We start from the raw sequence: 19,679 nt of genomic DNA on the forward strand, positions 1-19,679 counted from the left end.
GTTTGTAAAGATGCTGACCGAGCGCTTGAAGCCACACAGTCCAGGCAGAGCTCAGAGGTCCGCTGACCAGCTGCTCTTACATGTCATGGCTAAAAGGCAGGGGTGATGGATGAAAGTTGGAATTCTGAGGGAAAAAAGTCAGAATTGACCTTATTCTCATAATCTCAGAGATTAAATTAAAATTCAGACCTTTTTTTCTTCCTCAGAATTCAGATTTTGCTCAGAGTATATACTATTATTAGTAGTAGTAGTAGTATTTATTTACTTTTTTTTATTTTATTTTATTATTTTATTTTTTGTGGCCCTTATATTTTCCGTATTTGTTGCTTATACCCGCCAATGTCAGATGAATGGACGTTATTGTTATGAAGACGCTGTTCACACGCCCAGCTACAGAGGGCGCTGCTGTTGCTTCATGTTTACAGTGAGCAACATCCGGCCCGGATGTCGTTCACTCTGGTGCAATGGGCTTTGTTTTGAAAAAGTGGCTGCTTCTCAGCTGATGTTGAAATAGAGAATGGAAGAGGACGCGGACACCGGTGTTTCCTCGCGAACTGAAAGAAAAGCGTTAGAGAAGGCGAAAATAATACAACGGGAGAGCGAGAGGAATGTCTTCAGACTGGTAAGAGCCTGAGAAAAGCGCATTTACAGCTGCTAATGACGAGCTAGCTAGCTACAACTGAAAGTAATTGAGAGTAGTGAGGGGCAAATTTAGCCTTTGCGACTAGCACTGAAACACCAATTGTTTCTAAAATGAGTTTAATTTAATGAATAATTTACTCGAAGCTTCAAAGTGCAAGGCTGCAGTTAAATTAGGCAGGCTAGCTGGTGAATAGGAGGCACACACCTCAGTGAGCAGCGCTGGAGAAACTACTTTACCTTTGTTCTGAATCGTGTTTGCGTTGGTCACCCTTTTTAAAGTATCCTTGCTTTGTAAATTATGTTATGCACACACACAAAGACTGAATATTATGTTATATTTGCAAATGCAGATTGATGTGTGTGTGTTGTGTTATTGAGGAGCGAGTGCTGGGAAAATATGGCTTGTTTAAACGATGGTAGGGGATGATTATGTGATTACGCTCAAGGATTTGAATTGAGGGACATTATCTGATTGGACAACGAACCAGTCAGGTGATTCATTCAGGCAACATGTTGCATGATATGTAGCTTTGAAGCAGTGGCTTTATGGAATTTTAGTTCAGGGTTTGAAGCACGTATCGAAGCTTCAGTGTTGCTTCAGTGCATTGCTAACTGACGCCATCTCTGCTTCGTCTCTGAAGGTTGGACGAGTCCTGAAGAAACCGGAGGCCGAGAGGTCAGAGGAGGAGGCTGCCGTGTTGCTGCTGCACAAAGACACTGTGGAGGAGCTGAGCAAGAGACAAGTGCGCAGGAATGTGCTGAAGAGGAAGCAGGAGGAGGTGAGACTGACAAAGGTTCAGGTCAGGTCTGATAGGCTTGGCAGAACCTGTTCTCTGAGGCAAGACGCAGCGTACAATTAATTATATATCGTTTATGTCTGTAAAGATCAAACAGAAGCCGAATAATAACAGGAACAACACCAAAACTAAAACATTGTTCAGTCGTGTGTGCTCATAAACCTCATAAACATGTGAACTTGCTGTCATCCCTCAAGGTGTTTGATGACGCTGTAGAGCTGAGAAACAAAGTGAGGCAGCTGGCTGTGGCAGTGAAACAAGCGAATCACCTGGTGGTCTACACTGGTGCTGGGATCAGTACGGTATGAAAAACTCTGCATCTTTACGTCCTTTTGTCTTTGTAACCTGTCACAGGACTGAAGATTTTTTTTTATTTTCCTTTCAGGCAGCTTCTATTCCAGACTACAGGGGTCCTAATGGGGTGTGGACACAATTACAGAAGGGACGGGCAGTCAGGTGTGAAATTATAGAGGCATGATGTGATTATTAGCTGTGTATTTTTTTTCTCACTTTCTGGTCTTATTTTTCTTTACAACCAGTTCATCTGACCTGAGTAAAGCAGAGCCGACCCTCACACACATGTGTATTAGGATGCTACATAAAGAAAATATGGTTAGTGTGACTTGGATTCATCATTTCGATGAGTAGGAGGAGATTAGCTGTGATTTATGTGCAGTGGTTATTCTGAATGTTGTCTGCATTTCTTCTGAAGGTGAAGCACGTTGTGTCGCAAAACTGCGACGGACTTCACCTGCGCAGTGGTTTACCCAGAAGTGCCCTGTCTGAGCTGCATGGAAACATGTTCATTGAGGTAAAAACCGTTGATCACTGTTTGTCAAACCTGGAAATGACGATGCTCTCGAACGTTTTGTTTTGTCCACAAACCAAAATGATTCAGTTTGAATGATTTCTTTGAAAGAAATTAAGAATATTCACTCAAGAAGCTGAAACAATCAATGCTTGGCTCAGAAAAGTGCTTTCATTAGAGTTAAAGCGTTTTGTATCTCATCCACAGGTGTGCGTCGCCTGCTCCCCCGTCAGGGAGTACGTTCGCTTGTTTGACGTGACCGAGCGAACGTCGCTGCACAGACACGGGACCGGCCGCAGGTGCAGCCACTGCGGCAGCGAACTCAGGGACACCATCGTGCACTTCGGTGAACGAGGGACTCTGGAGCAACCGCTCAACTGGAGGGGGGCGGCAGAGGCTGCCAAGATGGCGGACGTTATCCTCTGCTTGGGCTCCAGTCTTAAGGTCGGTTTTTATAAACCACAGAGATTGTATGAATGTAGTCTTTTGAAGATGAAGATGCAGGACATATAGTATACTAATACTATAATATGAATATGGGATTTACTCATATTTATATTGACTGTATCATATTTTGCTGTTAACTTCAGTATATTGCAGCTTTAAAATCAGGATGATAGTTGATTGAAATATGCTGTAGGATAAGTTAAAAGCTTATTTTATTATAGCATCATCTTCAGTGCGTTGTGCTCTGGCTGCTGCTCCTCTAGGTGCTGAAGAAATACAATTGTCTGTGGTGCATGAACAGACCAGCAAGTAAAAGGCCCAAGCTCTACATCATTAACCTTCAGGTACAGTTGCTTTTTACCGAGATGCAAATTAAGATGGATGAAATGAAGAACCGGTTGCTCGGCGGCTGATTTAAAATGTGGGTTTGTTCCAGTGGACGCCGAAAGATGATCTGGCGGAACTGAAGATTAATGGTAAGTGCGACGATGTCATGAGCCTCCTCATAGAAGAGCTGAACTGTCCGATTCCTGCGTATGACAGGTGAGGACCATATGAAGTATTTATATCCCAAATACAGCGTTATAAAAAATAAGCCTGATACTTAAAATACTAAGACAAGACAAACTATTTACTGCTCCGTTTCTCTTGTTCTGTCTCATCAGGGCTGAGGATCCCATCTTCAGTCTAGCCACGCCGCTCCGACCCGAGGAGGTGGACAGTCATAAACGCGAGGTCATTAGCACAAAGAACAGGCCGCGGGACAACGCGGACGACACTGCGGGACGAGACGCAGCCGTGCAGGGCGGCTGGTTCGGCCGAGGATACGGTAAAGGACGGAAAAATCGGAAAAAATCGGTTTCGTAGACCGCGAGCGTGGACGGTTTGTCACAGCTCCTCATATTTGATCCCAGTAAGGGATTCAGATTTCAGTCCCACGTTGAGGAGGACCGTGACTTAACATTTTTAGGGTGCTGTTTTATCTTCTTTGGTGCAATATTATCATACCTGTTACATAACTTACACCATCAGCAGGATTTGGGAGTGTTTTATGTTATGCTAAATGCGTTTCCTATCCTGCTATCTTAATGCCAGCAGAGCTAGCCTGGTGTCACGCTGGATGTGTGTGCAGTGCGGCAGCGGCGTTGCTCTGCTGTGGTCTTGCCATTTCGTCTATTGTTTACACCAGGGGAGCGTCTCCTGCTCTCCTGCTGCGTCTGGTATGTTTACAAAGAGTTTGCCTTTGGAAATCATGAGATATTGTTATTGTTAAATACTCGACTGAATACTAGCACGAAGCAGCGCATCTGAAACGGTAACTGAAACGCTGGATTTCTGGAACTCTGACACAGGAACAGGATGCGCTGTCCTTTGTGACATATGGGACACATACAGTATAGATGCTGAAACTGTGAAGAAAGATCTTTTTCGCTGTATTTGTTTACTGTTTGTAAGGTGCTGTGTTCACATGAAAGTCCGTTCCAAAAAAAGAGAAGCGGGGAAATGCATGCGTCATGCAGCCAGTGTGAACGGTCTCATTAGTTAAGGAACTGGCCTTAGTCTCTAATTATGTGTTTGAAAACCATGAAATTATTATACTGAAAATCTAATGTTTCACAATGTAACAGTGAATAGCAGTCTGGAGTTTTATAACCACTACTATGTGCTGAATGATTCTTTTTGGTGGGATATCACCTTTAATTCTGTTTAATAGGTATTTAGCTTGCAACTGGTCTATTACACCAGGTTTTGTGAAAGACATCCACGTATAAGTGGAAAAATTTTGTCTTGGTGTTGATTTAACAGCAAATTCAGACGTGATGATGACATCACCTTCACTAAGAGTTTTAAAACATTTAGATCAGACGTTTATTGCTTTAATTGGGAGGGATGTGTAAAAAAAATGCAGAGGGCAAATTCCCCCTAAGGGGATTGATTAAGTTACTTTAACCTTAATTCCTGAACTCCTCATCGACTGCCGTACTCTGGTTTACTGAAGTCGTTGCTTATGTTTACATTATGTGTCTCATTTGTTTACATTTATCTCTATAAGAACGAATGCAAAGTTGATGGGTTTTTTTTTTCTCCAGTAGTTAGTTTTGTATCAGGTGTCAAGTTTTTGTTGGTTTTGACAGGATGCTGCCAAATAATTTGTGTTAATTTGTCTCAGGGAGATCCAGTATTATTAAAAATTGCATCTTGTATTTCAGCGTCAAAAGGCTTTCTATTAGAAGCTAGTGTCCAGCATTCCAAAACTCACATACACATATATATATGTGTATATATGTGTATATATATATATATATACACATTTATGTGTGTCTGTATATATGTGTGTGTATATATATGTATAAACATATGTACATATGTATGTATATGTATATACAAATATATATATGTGCTAAAGGAAGGTGTGATATTTTTGAGACAAAGTGTTTTTCATGTGTATATATGTGTGTGTATATATATATATATATACACACACATATGTGTATATATATATAAATATATATACATATATATGCTAAAGGACGGTGTGATATTTCTGAGACAATAAAGTGTTTCTCATTTTAAATTTTTTGTGATCTCCATTTTCATTGATCGTAAAGAAAAATGTATTTTTGACAAATCATCGATTGATCACAGATTATTGAAGTGGTTATTACAGAGCATACGTAACGTCATTTTGACTCGTGAAAACTGAATTTAATTTAATTATGGATAGTTTTAATTGAGTTGCAGAAATCCACAGCGTCTTCAACTGAATAAAATATATCTGTAAATATATCTTTATACAAACACATATGGATGAATTGCAATTGTATCCTTACATTGGATATATTAAATGTTATTTTTGACTGAGAAGAATTTAATTAATTACATTATGTAATACATGTCTACTAGAGCTATTACATGTTTACATGTGATACAAGAAAGAAACCCAACTTTGTTAAAAAAAAGAACTTTGACCCTACTTTTTTACTTTAATGACTTTCTGTAGTACAATGTGGTACTTTTACTAGAAGTAGAATGTGTCAGTGCTCTTTCCACCTCTGCCACTCACTGACAGGAGTCATTACGCAATCAGCTGTTTTTTTTTCGACGCAGCTCCAGCAGCATGTGAGGGTTCGTTCGATATGACGTAGCACAGGAGGCGTTGGCCGGCGGAGTGTCACTGTGTGTCTGAGCTCGACAGACGAGAAGAGGACGCTTCAAAGATAAGAAGACGTGTCAAAGCCAAACACTGCAACTAAACACCTCAGCCCGTGTTTATTTTCTGACAAAAGCGCTCTGCTTTTTGTGCGAACCCCGTCGAAATGATCAAAAACGGACACCACACCGCCGCCGACGACCAGCGGGAGGAAGCCGGCTGCAGTTTGCCGGCTGGCTCGGTGTGCAGCCCGGAGAAAAGGAAGCGTGTTGTCCGCTTGTGGTGTGACGGCTGGTGAGTGTGCGTGGCTTTCACGGACTGTCTGCTGTTTTATGAATCTTTTTCTAGCTCTTTGTTTTCCTCGCCATGTTTCACTTCGCATGTATCGTAGCGATATCGCGAACCACTGGTGGGTTAGCATGCTAATGCTAGCTAGCTACACGAATCACAACTTAGCTGGAGTTGAACCATTTCAGCACCCTTAAGCTATCGTAACTGTCGTGTCGGCTTAAACCAACGGTGTCTTTGTGTCATAATAACGTAAATTTAACAATTATTTACTGGAAAACAACTTCTAAATGTCAGTATTTGCTTATAGCCCCAGCCCACATCGTATCTGTTCACTCACTGGCCACTTTATTAGGTACACCTGTTCAACTGTTAAAGCAGCTGATAACCAGCCTATCACATGGCAGCACCTGCAGACATGGTCAAGACGACCTACTGAAGGTCAAACATCATCAGAATGAGGGAGAGATGTGACTTAAGGGGCTTTGAACCTGAATTAGTGTTTTATTTGCACACATACTCATTGCACACCAGCACTGAATGTTTATGCAATTTACAAAATTACAATAAGCAGCGATTATCTACATCTGTGGAGCATCTGGGCTGACCTGTGCCGAGATTCGGACCGACAAACCTCTGATTACAAGTCCAGTTCCCTCCTACTTAGCTATGCACTTGGTAGAGGCAGTGGATTTCAGTAACTTCAGTAACAGACAGACACTAAAAACAATACTAAGTGACGTATGAAGCTGGGCTACAACAACAGAAGACAACACCGGGCGCCACTCTGTCCCTTTACTAGGTGTCCTCTGTGCCTAATAAAGTTGTGAATGTTGTATTTGACTGATAAGCCCCGCTTTATAAACAGACAGATAGTAAATTGCGTAGTCTTTGCAGTCATATCTCGGCTGCTCACTGTGTTTGCATGGCATGGTGTCATGGTTAATTGAGGACAAGGTTCTTTCCACCACTGAGGATAAGACACTAGGAATCCTTACAGGGTAATAAGAGGGACTGGTTGCTTTTCAACCAATAGAACTTTATCCGTAAATCTTTTTAATACACATTAAAAACTAATCTTCCCACACTCCTACTCCTAATTATTAAAAATAATAATAATAATAATAATAAAGAATTCTGCCATTTGATAAAGCATAACTGTTTAATGACAACAGATTACACAAAAAAACTTTACGTCATTAACCGGTTATTGAACAGGAATGGTCAATAACCGGCTCTTTTATGACTGCTTGGGCAATTATGTACAGTATTTAAAAAAAAAAAAAAAAGTTTTGGATAAAAAACAATCTCATGTTCCTGAGAATAATTGGTCGATTAACAAATAATAACTGGCCATTGCAGATGAGTTAAAAATGGCAAATATCAGCCCGTTTAGAGTCCTGGATGATTACATTCTTATTTTCTGACTGTTGTCAACCATGCGACTGGGCTGCAGCTGAAAACACAACTCCTCATGTGAACGGCGGTAACTAATTCCTGGAACTCCTCTGCTACACAGCAAAAAGGCCGGGTCACTGTCACTTAGCAAGCAAACTGTCTCATGTGGTGGCTATTAATAACAAACATAGTGAACATGTTGTTCAGTGTGTTGGTCTCATAAGCTGGGGTTCCTTTTTTGAGGGATAAAGGGGCGACTTATACTAACAGTATGTTGTACCATAGATGAGGTAAATACACAATAGCATTGTTTTCCAGATAACCTTACAGAGTACAGAGTTTAGGGCTTTTAAACGGCAAAAGATAAATTGTTAGGATTGAATGATTTAATATGAAAGGTAATTTGATCATAGGGTCACGACAGATCCGCATATACCCCACTCTCCAGCTCTGAGATGATCCCGATCAGGGAAGGAAAGGGAGGTTGGAGGATTACTGGTGAAGAAATTCAGACCAGCAGCTTGTGCTAATGGCATTACTGAGGAAAGTCCTGGCCCATGCAAGTACAGTGACTGACAACCTCCTTTATAAAGGCTGTCGGATATGTTGGAAATAACCAGCAGATACAAACGTGTTGTCGCAGAGGCCTTTGAATAAAAAGTGACCAGTTAGAATTAATTTTCTAACTGGGAAAAGCGTCCAAGTACTATTTTACCCCTTACAAAACTCTAAAGACTCACTGTGTGTAACTTATCTAACTAATAGTTGAGTTAGCTTAAATGTGTAATAGGAGCTTACTCTTGCTAGTAAAATATTTAAAGTGTTCTGCAGTGTGCCTTCACCATTAGCAGGTATTGTGAAAGGGCTTAGACTTAGTGGTTGGGCTAGGCAGTCCTAAATATTTTGTTGGCATCGGAATTAAAAAACTGCAGGGTGTGGAACGAAAGCACATTTGAACAAACAAACACCAACTGTAGAAGCTACTGAATGACAGAAAACAAACAAACATTGGCCACATTGATCAAGTGTCTTTGACTTTTACCTTTCCCCCTCTAACCTTTATCATATTCCCATTTTCCATTCGAAGGAGGAGCTGTCAGTCTGTCACTGTCACACCGTGTTCTCTCCTGTGCAAGGTCACAACAAACAAAAACTAGAATAATATAACAAATTAAAACAAATATGTTAAACAGGATTGGCCAGTGAAAGATCTCTATGATATCTGCGACCCAGAGCTGCAGGATTGCGAACTGGCCGTGCGTTAATATTTACTATTTCTAACTGAACACTTACTAACCGCTCTCTGAGCGATTGCCGTATCTATTATTTTCCATGCTGATGATAGCGGTCTCTTTTTGTATCTCCACAGTTATGACATGGTGCACTATGGTCACTCCAACCAGCTACGCCAGGCCAAAGCCATGGGAGACTACCTCACAGTCGGAGTGCATACAGATGGTAAAACGCTCTCTTATTCTTCTTATTCTGATCCAGATATTCCTGTGACAGACACTGACTGTATGTATGTAGAGTATTTGTGATTGTCGGGGTGTGAGATGCTCCACAATCAGGTCCACTTATTAAGTCCATTACAGAATCCCGATCTGTACTCGTATTTGCCTCGATAACAGAGTGAGTAGATAATAAGTAATAATCCTGGCTGAAGTTTAAAAGAAAGAGAACAGATTCCTCTCTCATCGGTCTCTGCTGCTCCTGTGATCGTAATGGGGGGGGGGGCACTGTATTTATTTACATGTCAAGTTAAGACTGCAACCAAAAATGGTCAAAGCACCACGTCGCTATATTTTTGTTGAACAGGTGGTTTGACAGCACAGTGTTAATATTTATCTTCTAAACAAATGTTTATTTGAGTTACACAAGTGTGTGTGTCTTACAACAACACTGACCTTGTTAGGACCATAAGTCCTCATGGAGTCCAAAACCTGGTCCTAATGAGGCAAAACCTCATTTCTGAGGAACTGGTCATGACAAAACTGTAACACGTAGTATGTGATTTTTAGTTTTATCTTTGTTGTTTAGTGATGTGATGTGACATAAAGGTAAAATGGTAACACTTTAAAAAAAGTACACACTATTAGCATTAGTTTAGCATGAATACATATTGAATTCATCATTTATAACGCATGAATACTCATTAGTATGTAGTTTATAAACACAGTTATAAATGTTTTACTCATGTGCTGAAGTGTTAGCATGTACTGAGCGACTGCTGGACACAGAGAGAGAGGTGAGAGAGCAGTGCCTTGTTTGTTGTAGGTGGATGCTGATTGGCTGCTTGAGTACAGCATATATTTGGACACTGTTCCTCAGCTCATGGGATGAGTAAATCATGTATAACTGTGTTTATAAACTACATACTAATGAGTATTCATGCGTTATAAATGATGAGTTCAATATTTATCCATGCTCAACTAATGCTAATAGTTTGTACTTATTATAAAGTGTTACAAGTAAAACAGTTGAAATATATGTATTAGTGGTGCACCAATGATAAGCACGTAATTCCCCTATCCCTTATTAAAGCGGAGATTTCCAAGCACAAGGGTCCTCCAGTGTTCACTCAGGAAGAACGCTACAAAATGGTGCGGGCTATCAAGTGGGTGGATGAGGTCGTTGAAGGAGCGCCGTACGTCACAACCCTCGAGACTCTGGACAAATACAACTGTGACTTCTGTGTGCACGGAGGTGAGTGACTCTCCCTGCTGAATCCCGTTTTCGAGCATCATGCCCAAGTTGATTATTGAGCGCAATAAAAACTAATGTCATTGTTCACCAGACGACATCACGCTGACGGTAGACGGCAAGGACACGTATGAAGAGGTGAAGCGCGAAGGCCGATACCGCGAATGTAAACGCACACAAGGCGTGTCCACCACTGACCTGGTGGGACGTATGCTGCTCATGACCAAAGCCCATCACAGCAACTTGGTGAGTTATTGTGTCTGTGTTCAGTCAGTGTGTGTTAATCAACAACTGTTTATTTTGTTGTAAAACTAATTTAATCCTCCATCTAAATGATTTCCGCAGGATAACCCAGATTACCAGAAGCATACAGACAACTTTGGAAAGGTATGTGCTACTTGCTTGTTACGACTCTATAAATGAACTGTGATATTTTTTACACGTCACCTCCTGTTTCCACCAGGTGATTAGTTTAGTTCAGTGTGATAGGGGTCTGCCAAAAAAAAATAGATTCACATAAGAATCGTGATTCTCATTTACTACAATTCAGAATCGACATAAAATATCCCAGAATCATCATGAATCGAATAGTTCTGAATTGAATCACGAGATTCCCACCCCTACCAACTAACTCATCTGTCCAGTCCCAGGTTTAGCGCTTTTCTGTTGGGGCACCAAGCACAGTAGCGCCTGAAGGGTGGAACTTAGACACACTGCAGCCTGTTGATTGGTCTGATAGTGAATCAACTATGTGTCAGTACAGGGAAACGGCGCAGGCTGCAGCCTACTCTCAGACAAAGCTCGTCTTCTTCTGGTGATGGACAGAAACAACACAAAATGCTGCTTGTCCTCCACTGTTAGCCTTTGTTTTCAGTGCTGTGCTCTTCTTCTTGGGATTTATTGATGGCCTACACTGTGTCGTGCTGGTATGACGTCATGCTATTCACATAGCTGACGTGGCAATCACCATTAGGCCCACACACCCTGATTATGGTGAACTGTTCTAAACCACACCGTGGTAAACTGAACAGGTGGAAAACAACGCTGAAGTCTTTGTCACATTGTCCAAATGACAGAAGTTGTCATGTTTTTGCGTTCCAGGGTCCTAAAGGCAACAGTCCATGGACAGGAGTGTCTCAGTTCCTCCAAACGTCTCAGAAAATCATCCAGTTTGCCTCAGGGAACGAGCCTCAGCCAGGAGACACCATCATCTATGTGGCCGGAGCTTTTGACCTCTTCCGTATCTTTTGCACGTTTGACACGAGCAGACTTGAGTTATGACGAGCATTGCTGTCGTGGTTTGTGCCTTGACCTTAAATCCTTTGCAGATATTGGTCACGTTGACTTCTTAGAGATGGTGTACAAACAGGCAGAGAAGCCCTACGTCATTGTAGGTCTGCATTTTGACCAGGTACGTCCAATTAGACACACAATCCATCTCACTCTCACATGCAGGTACATACACACAATTTGAATTTGAGGTGTGGGAACCTGGGTTATTGTAGTAATTCTGTTTTGTCACTGTGTTCTTCACCTCTTTCAGGAAGTGAACCGCTACAAGGGGAAGAACTATCCGATCATGAACATTCACGAGAGAACCCTGAGTGTCCTGGCCTGCAGGGTGAGTGATAACAGCAGGACACATGTACAGTATTTCTGCTGTACACACTCACAGCACTGCATGCTGAACCTGGCTCTGTGCCCCTCATTCCAATGAGTCTGTGGCACCATCTGCATGATGTGTGTTTGTGTTTGACGTTCAAAAAAAACGTATGAACATGTTGCACAGACCTGAAACTTGTCTGTGAGGTATTTTGTAGTTACACTTTGATTAAACTATGACATTTAAACAACGTGTAAAGTGTATTAAAACGCCCTCTCTGTCTGCCTGTCCCTCTCTAGTATGTGTCAGAGGTGGTGATTGGTGCGCCGTATACAGTGGACAAAGATCTGCTGGATCACTTTAAGGTCAGTTGCTATTGCCTGGTTTTAGTCTGTTCATGTGGTGTTTTTATAGCGGTATTTATCTCTTCATTTAAACAATGATGTCTGGATGAAATGGTTTAAGCTACAATATCATTCATTCATTACACACAGTGAAGTGTAGAAAAAGAGATCACCCTCTGCCTCACAGACCAAACAAATGCAGTACTAAATACTGTGGCGCCCCCTTATGGACAATTGACAGTATCAGACCAATCATCAACTTTATGGCCCCATGAATTGAAAAAGACTGTCTCTTTAATATACATGTATTTAATGTATTTCTATTCTATTCTATCATCTTGTGATGATACTTTCTCAAATCTTCCGATATTGTGATTCCCAGTTTGAAAAGTGCAGTTAAACCAGATTATATTTACTATAATATTGTATGGTTTACATCATATACTGTATAAAATATAAGATAATGGATGGTTCTGATTCTTTACAGTGAATTCATCTGCACACATACAGGTATCTGGTCTTATTTTGAAGGACGGAACAAAGAATAATGATTGTGTGTAACTGCAGGTGGATCTGGTTTGTCATGGCAAGACGGAGGTGTTTCCAGACAAGGACGGTTCAAACCCTTACGCTGTGAGTTTCAACACCCATGACTGTGCTGTACCTATATTATTTTTCTATTTATATTAGATTTAAGATAAATGTTTTTATTGTCCCTTTTGTAATGTATTTCATCTCAAAATGTCAGTGTTATTGTTGTTGTAGAAGTTATGTTTTTGCTAGTGTTTGTGTTCCAGTTTAGCTTGTGGCTAATTGTTAGCATGTGAATGATCCATATCCATTATCTTTCGCTTATTTTACGTCATGTTTTTGTCTCTGTTGACTTGTGGCACTTTTCCATTCTGCTCGACACGGCGCGGTTATTATGCTTCTCCATTATCTAGTCGTACCTTGTATCTGGGTGTGTTAGCCCATCTTTTGAGAAATTCACTTAGTACAGTTAAAATAACCGTGAGTGTGTGTGCTTTTAGGAGCCTAAGAGGAGGGGCATATTCAGGACCATCGACAGTGGGAACAACCTCACCACTGATGATATCGTCCAGAGAATCATTGAAAACAGGTCAGATACTCACCCATTCTTCATCTAATTTACTTCACCGTCCCTTCAGGGTATTTTTACGACAGAAAAAACAGTTTGGCCAACAAAGGGCAGCACGAACCAGCACCACCTCTCTCAGTATTGATCATTCTCTTTGTTTTTTTTGTTTTTTTTTGTAGGCTGCAGTTTGAAGCCAGGAACCAGAAGAAGGAAGCCAAAGAGATGGCGGTGATCGAGGCCATGAAGAAGAGAGAGCAGCAGGAGCAGGGTGACGCTCAGGTCCAGGCTTCTCACTAGCAAAACCATCACAAACCTGGGTTTTAACGGAGTCTTTGCCTCATTAAATCCTTTTCTGTTTTTGTTCTTTTATAAAAATACGGACACAAGTGACCCAGACATGTGGTCCATGTTGTCCTAATTTAGTCCTGGCTACAGGTGAGACGAACACCTGAGAGCCTGGTGGTATCTAGTAGTCTTGTGGGTGCACAGTCCTGCTAAAATACTTAACATATACTTCAATATTTTAAGCTGCAAATTCCCTTTACACTTCCTCCTCCTCCTAAGAGAGCTTTATTTTTATCTTGTGTATTTATGTATGTTTGTATTCACACACATTTCACGCATCTGTGTTTGTGCTATTATAATTGTCTCATTATCTATTATTATTATTGACGTAATGTTAACACAACATTGTCTTTAACCATGTTTTAATTCATCGGTCTTAGAAATGGTTCATATCTATGTTTTTTAATCCAATCCCAAAATAATTTGGTTTTTTTTGTTGAATTATCTGTGAAGTAGTGTTCTAAATTTTAACTGTGGATTTTAGCGACCTGAATTTGCACCATATGTGTGTGTTAGTGTGAGTGAGAGAGCGAGAGTAGCAAGTATTTGCGCTGTAAATGTCAGTAGTGCCTCATTCCCAAAGCTATAACTGATGCCAGAGCTGTGAACTGTGTGAAAATACCTGAACTACTGCTTTGTTCCTTTAACTTTGGGTACAGTTGTACTTTCTTTGGTCTACATTCAGGAAATGTGCACACAGCAGAGTGTGTGTGAAGTAAAAACTTCCTCTGTTTTTCCTAAAGACAATCCAACGACTAAAAGATTTGGGAGAAACTGTTGAAATGATTGTGTTTGTTCTGTCCTGCTCGTTGTAAGGGCTTTTTAATGGTAACAAGAAAAATATGTTTCTAAATTTTATTCAGTGGATATTTTACTGCACTGTGTGGACTTCCCCTTTATTAAATAAAGTGTTCTTGACAAAGTGTCATCTGTGTGTGTGTGTGTGTGTGCTTTGTATTTCAGCTTGAAGCATAATGTGTGCAGCCTGGTGTCGAAGTCTTTGTTGGATCAGCACAAAGTCACGGTTCAGTGAGTCGGTGAAATGAGGCCACAGTCACTTAGGAACTGCTAAATCTGACTGCTCCTGTTCCATTCACGCTGATCCCAGATCAGAACAAAAAAAAAAGAAAACAAACAAACCGTCACCTCACTGTGAATACAAAAGAGCCTTTAATCCTCCAGCCTGGGGTCGTCCCACTGGAGCTTCTGCAGGAAGAACCCCGTCTGATTCTTCTCTCTCTTTGAGGAACATTAGGCTCCTCTGCACACGATGAAGCATAAAGATGTTACTCTACATGTGCACTATGTATATTCCTTGCTGTAATTTTCTATGTAGAAATATTTATTCACAGTCTCCTGTCGAGAAACAACTATATTGGAAAAGCTTTTGGGCGTGAGCCTTCATGTGTTTTTCTTCACCTCTTTCCTCTTTTATCCACCTGTAGATCCAAAACTGTGGAAGTTCCTGCACCTATTTCTATTAAATCCTCCAAAGGTCCATAATGAAATGTGGGGGAAGAACTTCTCCGTGCAGCTCCATCAGCTACAGTTGCAATAGTAGGTAATAATTTGAGAGCTTTGAAGCTTTTATTCACTTACATACTTTTGGGGTGTACAGTGCCAATAAAAAATCGCTAAATGTCACACACTGGACCTTTAAATATGTATAAGTTCCAGTTTCTTTGCTCCACTTTGACAGTAAAGTGAATTTATTTGGTTTGTGAACTCTATAAAAACTTGTCTGTTTGAAGAAATTGTCATTTTGAGGTTTGGGAAACACCAAAGGACTGTTGTCGTCATTTTATGTCTGTTTATAGGGGCTTTGAAAGTAGTAAATAGAATAGAAAGCCTCCTTCAGAAATACAATATCCTAACTTGTTTGTTCCATCTATAAGATTCTACATCGGGGCTAGATTACAAACTCAGCTGGGCCACATTTTCAAACCGAATTTAAAATTAAAAACCAGCGCAAATGCACGAAAGGCCTATAAATTGATAGATCGAGCTAGTAGTAGTTGTGTTTTTCACTTTGAAATAAGACATTTTTGCTCATTCTGTCCTCTGTACACCTCAAAGTGCATAAAAACAAAAAAGAATGTGCACTGTAGTAGCTGTAATCAAGGTTATCCCGCTATATATAAAAAAAAATTTTTAACCTATAAAATCAAAAAGGCGCACAATATGACCCATGTATGGTCAGTGCTACTGTAGGAATTTATGCAGGAACCTCTAACTCTTCTACGTCACAGTAAACATGCTCATTGGCCTTTGACACTGTTTAAGTTGTTGATGTATCCATTTAATTTTGTTTTTTGTTTATTTATTTCATTCATTCATTCATTCATTCATTCATTCATTCATTCGTTTTTGTCTGATGTGTTTATCAGTATGAATTATTGACCCTTTTTAAAAAATTAATTAATCAATTAATTGATTAATTATTTTTTTATATAATAAATTAATACATTAATTAATTATTTAAATGATACATTTATTCATTTATATAAATAAACAATTAAGTTATTTATTTGTATACATAATTAATTATTTATTTAAATAATCAATTTCTTAATTTATTTATTTATATAAAGAAATAATTAATTAAGTTATTTATTTGTATATACAATTATTTATTTATTTATTTATTTATATATAATTAAAAATAAATGATTATAAATGTAATATTAAATCATTTATAATAAAAAAATATTATTATAAATAAATAAATACCCACCGTAAAAAAAAAATGGAGAATGAATGAATTGTTTGAGGCCTGAGCAGACAGGATACAAACGTGCATTTGCACGGTCAGCACTTTCGTCCCCCCGGCGCGTCACTTCCCAGGGAAGTCTGAAAGTTTTCCATCTGTGCGCCAAAGGCAGCAGGAGCAGCAGCAGAGACCGCACAGGAGGAGGAGGAAGAGGAGGAAGAGGAGGAGGACGAGGAGGAGGAGGAGAGCACCAGGATTATGTCTTCGGGGTGTTTGCCAAGGCGGCAGAGCAGAGTTTGAACCGCGGTCGCCGAGGGGGGAAAAAAAAAGAGTTACCACGCGTAAAATCAACAGCTGCCTCTGACAGTGAAGGAGAAGAAGACGTGGAGCGATGCGTAAAATCACTTTCCGCCGCCACTGGATGTTTGTGTGATGGCCTGAACTTTTGAAAAGTTTTAGTCTCTGCAGAGCAAACTGTGATATTCACAGGGAAACACTGAGGAGGAGCAGGAGGAGGAGCAGGAGGAGCAGTATGCAGCGAGCACAGAGACTCTGTCGGTGAGCCAGTTGTGCTGTGGACTCCCCCTGCCTTTGTTTCCCGCTCCGTGGCCGTGGCCGCCGGGGGAGGAGATGAGAGCTCAGGATGGGACTGTGCCTCGGTACCGAAGTCACGGAGGAGGAGAAGAAGGCGAGGACACTCAGTGTCAAGATAGACAAAGACCTGTACGAGTCCGCCAAGCGCGACATGAACGTGGTTAAAATACTCTTGCTAGGTGAGAGCGAGCGTCCACATCACGTAAACACACCTGAGAGGAGTTCATCCTCATTCTCTCAATGTACAGGGGCGTTGCAAGGAAGTTTGGCGGCCCCAGGTGAAAGGGGGGAGGGGGGGGGGTGTCCAATTAAAGATATAATATGCAGAGGTGGAAGGTAACAAAATACATTTACTCAAGTTACTGTATTGAATACTTTTTTTGTGTATTTTGTATGTTTTAAGTATAATTTAAAATCAGGATTTTGTATTTTACTTGAGTAAAGTCCCCACTTACAGGGGGAACCAGACGAATGATGATGTGATTAGCACCAGCACTGGCGCGTGAACATAGAGGGCGCCAAAAGTGACGTAATATCCTGTATCGCGCCAGGCGCGTGAGCTCCAACATAGTTTTCTGACCCCTAGTCATATTTCTACCACCCTCACACCCCACGCAAAGTAAATAAGTAACTTTTACTTAAAGTACATTTCAAATTAACTACTTTTTACTTCTACTTGAGTAATATTTCATCAAAGTATTGGTACTTTTACTTGAGTAAAATATTTTAGTACTTTTTCCGCCTCTGATAATATGCTGGGCACGTTAACGGCGCTAATGTTAACATTGCTAACACATGGCGCATTTCCATGGCGACAGACACGCGCGATGTTTACGTGACACCCGATTTGTTAAAATGAGTCCTTTTCGTTTAATAAACAGACCGCTCCAGTTCGACTGTAGGCGTGCTAACGGCGCTAAAGGAGCTAATGGAGGGAACTGGTAAACGGTGCCTGGACTCTGCTGTTACTTTAGAGACTCATTTTAACTCAATCGGGAGTCACGTCAACATTGAACCCAAGTGTGGTGGACGATTAGGTGTGAACACTACTTCAAACACGTGTGAATGTGCAGCGACTTCCTGTTTTACGAAGGCCGTTTCCAGGGTTACGGTGAGGAAGTGGTCGCTCTAACAACCATAGCAAACTAGGTTCCAGGTATGGTCAGGTAGCGACGAGAACCAAAGGAGACGAGACGGTGCGTTCGAATGATCTCCATCTGCGCGAGATCTGTTTTGACTGGAAAAACACCTCGTAGCAGAAATAATACTCTGTGCATTGGAGCTTGATTTTCAGGTGAACCCTGATGTTATTTCCATTGTGTGCACAGGTTCGACGTAGCTTTTACGTCAGCCACGTGAACAAAGGAGAAGTAAACACAACACAGTAAACAAAGGGCAACAATGGAGAACCTCCGGCATTGCTTGTTCTCTTCCGCTTTCTTGGCATTTATCTCTGTCATAATGAAACATTTAAAAATGGCACGTTCTGCATTTTTTATTCATCTATTCATGTTGCTCCACCCATAGGGTGCTGGACCCCTGTGCCGGGTTTACAATCAGCAGAATTTTGGTGTATAAATTTTGACGATTGAAACGCAAATAATTGCCAAAAAATGGCATATTGTACAGTGGTGGAAATGCCTTTGTTTTCCCTTAAAAGCCACAGGAAGTGATAAAAACGCTACGATTCACCCCACAAAGACCTGTTAAATGTGTTTTAACGTGTTTTTTTTGCATCAGATTTAACCACAGTTTAATTGTTTGCATCGTCCTGCAGGTGCGGCGGAGAGCGGCAAAAGCACGCTGGTCAAACAGATGAAGATCATCCACAGTAATGGATTCACTAAACAAGAGCTAACTAGCTTCAAGGTTAGCCACACACACACACACACACACACACACACACACACACACACACACACACACACACACACTCCTTCACCTTTTGTTTTCTATGAGATAAGGGTTTTTCCATACAGTGGTTTTTTTTGGTTTCACAATCACATTTCACTCTTATCTAATGGAGGGACGAGTGGAAAAACAAACTCAGGCTTTAAATAGAACTATAGAAGACTTAAGTGTTTAGATTGGTGTTGTTGTCATTTCCGTTAAGAACAGGATTCTAATAGAAGACGTACAGGGTTGAAGTTGTGCTGTAGGCCCAGTGCATTATTATTATTATTATTATTAGGGCCCGAGCATGAATGTTTGAATGTGCAAACCTATTGTTCCTGTTGAGATTGTTATTTTTCTCCGACTTTGCGCTAATTTTTGAGGGGGTTAACTTGCATGAAAACTCTTGAAATAGGGTACAAACTCGTTCGTAGCCCCAGGGCTCTATAGCGCCCCCAGAAGTCAGGTCATGGTCAGAAAAAAAGGCATCGGATTGGGACAACATTTGGTGAAAAAATTGCGTTAAATGCTAAATTGCGTTAAATGCAAAATTTTGGGTTTTCTATCCATCGTGTCCAAGTCGCACATCGTTGTCCTAATTTTAACCAAACTTGGTACACTTGTTGCTCTCTTGATTCCGGACAAATTTCCAATGTACTTCCATTAGCTCCGCCCACCCAAAAGTCAGCCATTTTGGGAAAACAAAAATGGCTAGTCTATGCATTTGAACAAAATCGTCGTAGCATGTTTGAGCTAGCCGAGTCAAACTCGGTCCGTATGTTCTAGGCAAGGGTTTGGGGTTAGGGTTAGTAGGGTTAAAGGTGCCATATGTAAGAATGTAGCAAAAAACGGTTACT

General features: G+C 40.7%; 3 protein-coding genes across 3 annotated transcripts in view; all 3 read left to right on the top strand.

Moving 5' to 3' along the window:
* Nucleotides 1-517: 517 nt before the first annotated feature.
* sirt7 (sirtuin 7) lies at nt 518-3,561 on the top strand (the record flags this gene model as incomplete). Its single annotated transcript, XM_083905663.1, has 10 exons — nt 518-622; nt 1,284-1,421; nt 1,637-1,741; nt 1,825-1,895; nt 1,979-2,057; nt 2,158-2,250; nt 2,455-2,691; nt 2,958-3,038; nt 3,131-3,237; nt 3,360-3,561. The coding sequence occupies 10 exons, from the start codon at nt 518-520 to the stop codon at nt 3,559-3,561; spliced, it is 1,218 nt and encodes a 405-aa protein (XP_083761789.1).
* Nucleotides 3,562-5,871: 2,310 nt separating this feature from the next.
* LOC310940941 (ethanolamine-phosphate cytidylyltransferase-like) lies at nt 5,872-14,548 on the top strand. Its single transcript, XM_083906002.1, has 12 exons — nt 5,872-6,139; nt 8,901-8,989; nt 10,076-10,237; nt 10,329-10,480; nt 10,580-10,621; nt 11,336-11,474; nt 11,563-11,645; nt 11,778-11,855; nt 12,137-12,202; nt 12,749-12,814; nt 13,213-13,301; nt 13,460-14,548. The coding sequence occupies exons 1-12, from the start codon at nt 6,012-6,014 to the stop codon at nt 13,575-13,577; spliced, it is 1,212 nt and encodes a 403-aa protein (XP_083762128.1). The 5' UTR covers nt 5,872-6,011; the 3' UTR covers nt 13,578-14,548.
* Nucleotides 14,549-16,978: 2,430 nt separating this feature from the next.
* The window catches only part of LOC310940659 (guanine nucleotide-binding protein G(o) subunit alpha-like), a gene marked incomplete at both ends in the record, with an annotated part of 30,453 nt that continues 27,752 nt past the window's right edge, over nt 16,979-19,679 (top strand). The window contains 2 exons of the mRNA XM_083905648.1: nt 16,979-17,108; nt 18,707-18,798. Coding sequence (XP_083761774.1) covers nt 16,979-17,108; nt 18,707-18,798 — 222 coding nt within the window. The remainder of the gene's footprint in view (nt 17,109-18,706; nt 18,799-19,679) is intronic.

Source organism: Microchirus variegatus (genome assembly GCF_963457635.1).
Source record: "Microchirus variegatus genome assembly, chromosome: 19".
NCBI classification, from domain to species: domain Eukaryota; kingdom Metazoa; phylum Chordata; class Actinopteri; order Pleuronectiformes; family Soleidae; genus Microchirus; species Microchirus variegatus.

Bases quoted from the DNA above. Each gene is read 5' to 3' on its own strand.
- LOC310940941 (XM_083906002.1), top strand. From the start codon at position 6,012: ATGATCAAAAACGGACACCACACCGCCGCCGACGACCAGCGGGAGGAA. The intron at 10,622-11,335 runs GTATGTGCTACT...TTTGCGTTCCAG, and splicing joins ATACAGACAACTTTGGAAAG to GGTCCTAAAGGCAACAGTCC. The intron at 13,302-13,459 runs GTCAGATACTCA...TTTTTTTTGTAG, and splicing joins CAGAGAATCATTGAAAACAG to GCTGCAGTTTGAAGCCAGGA.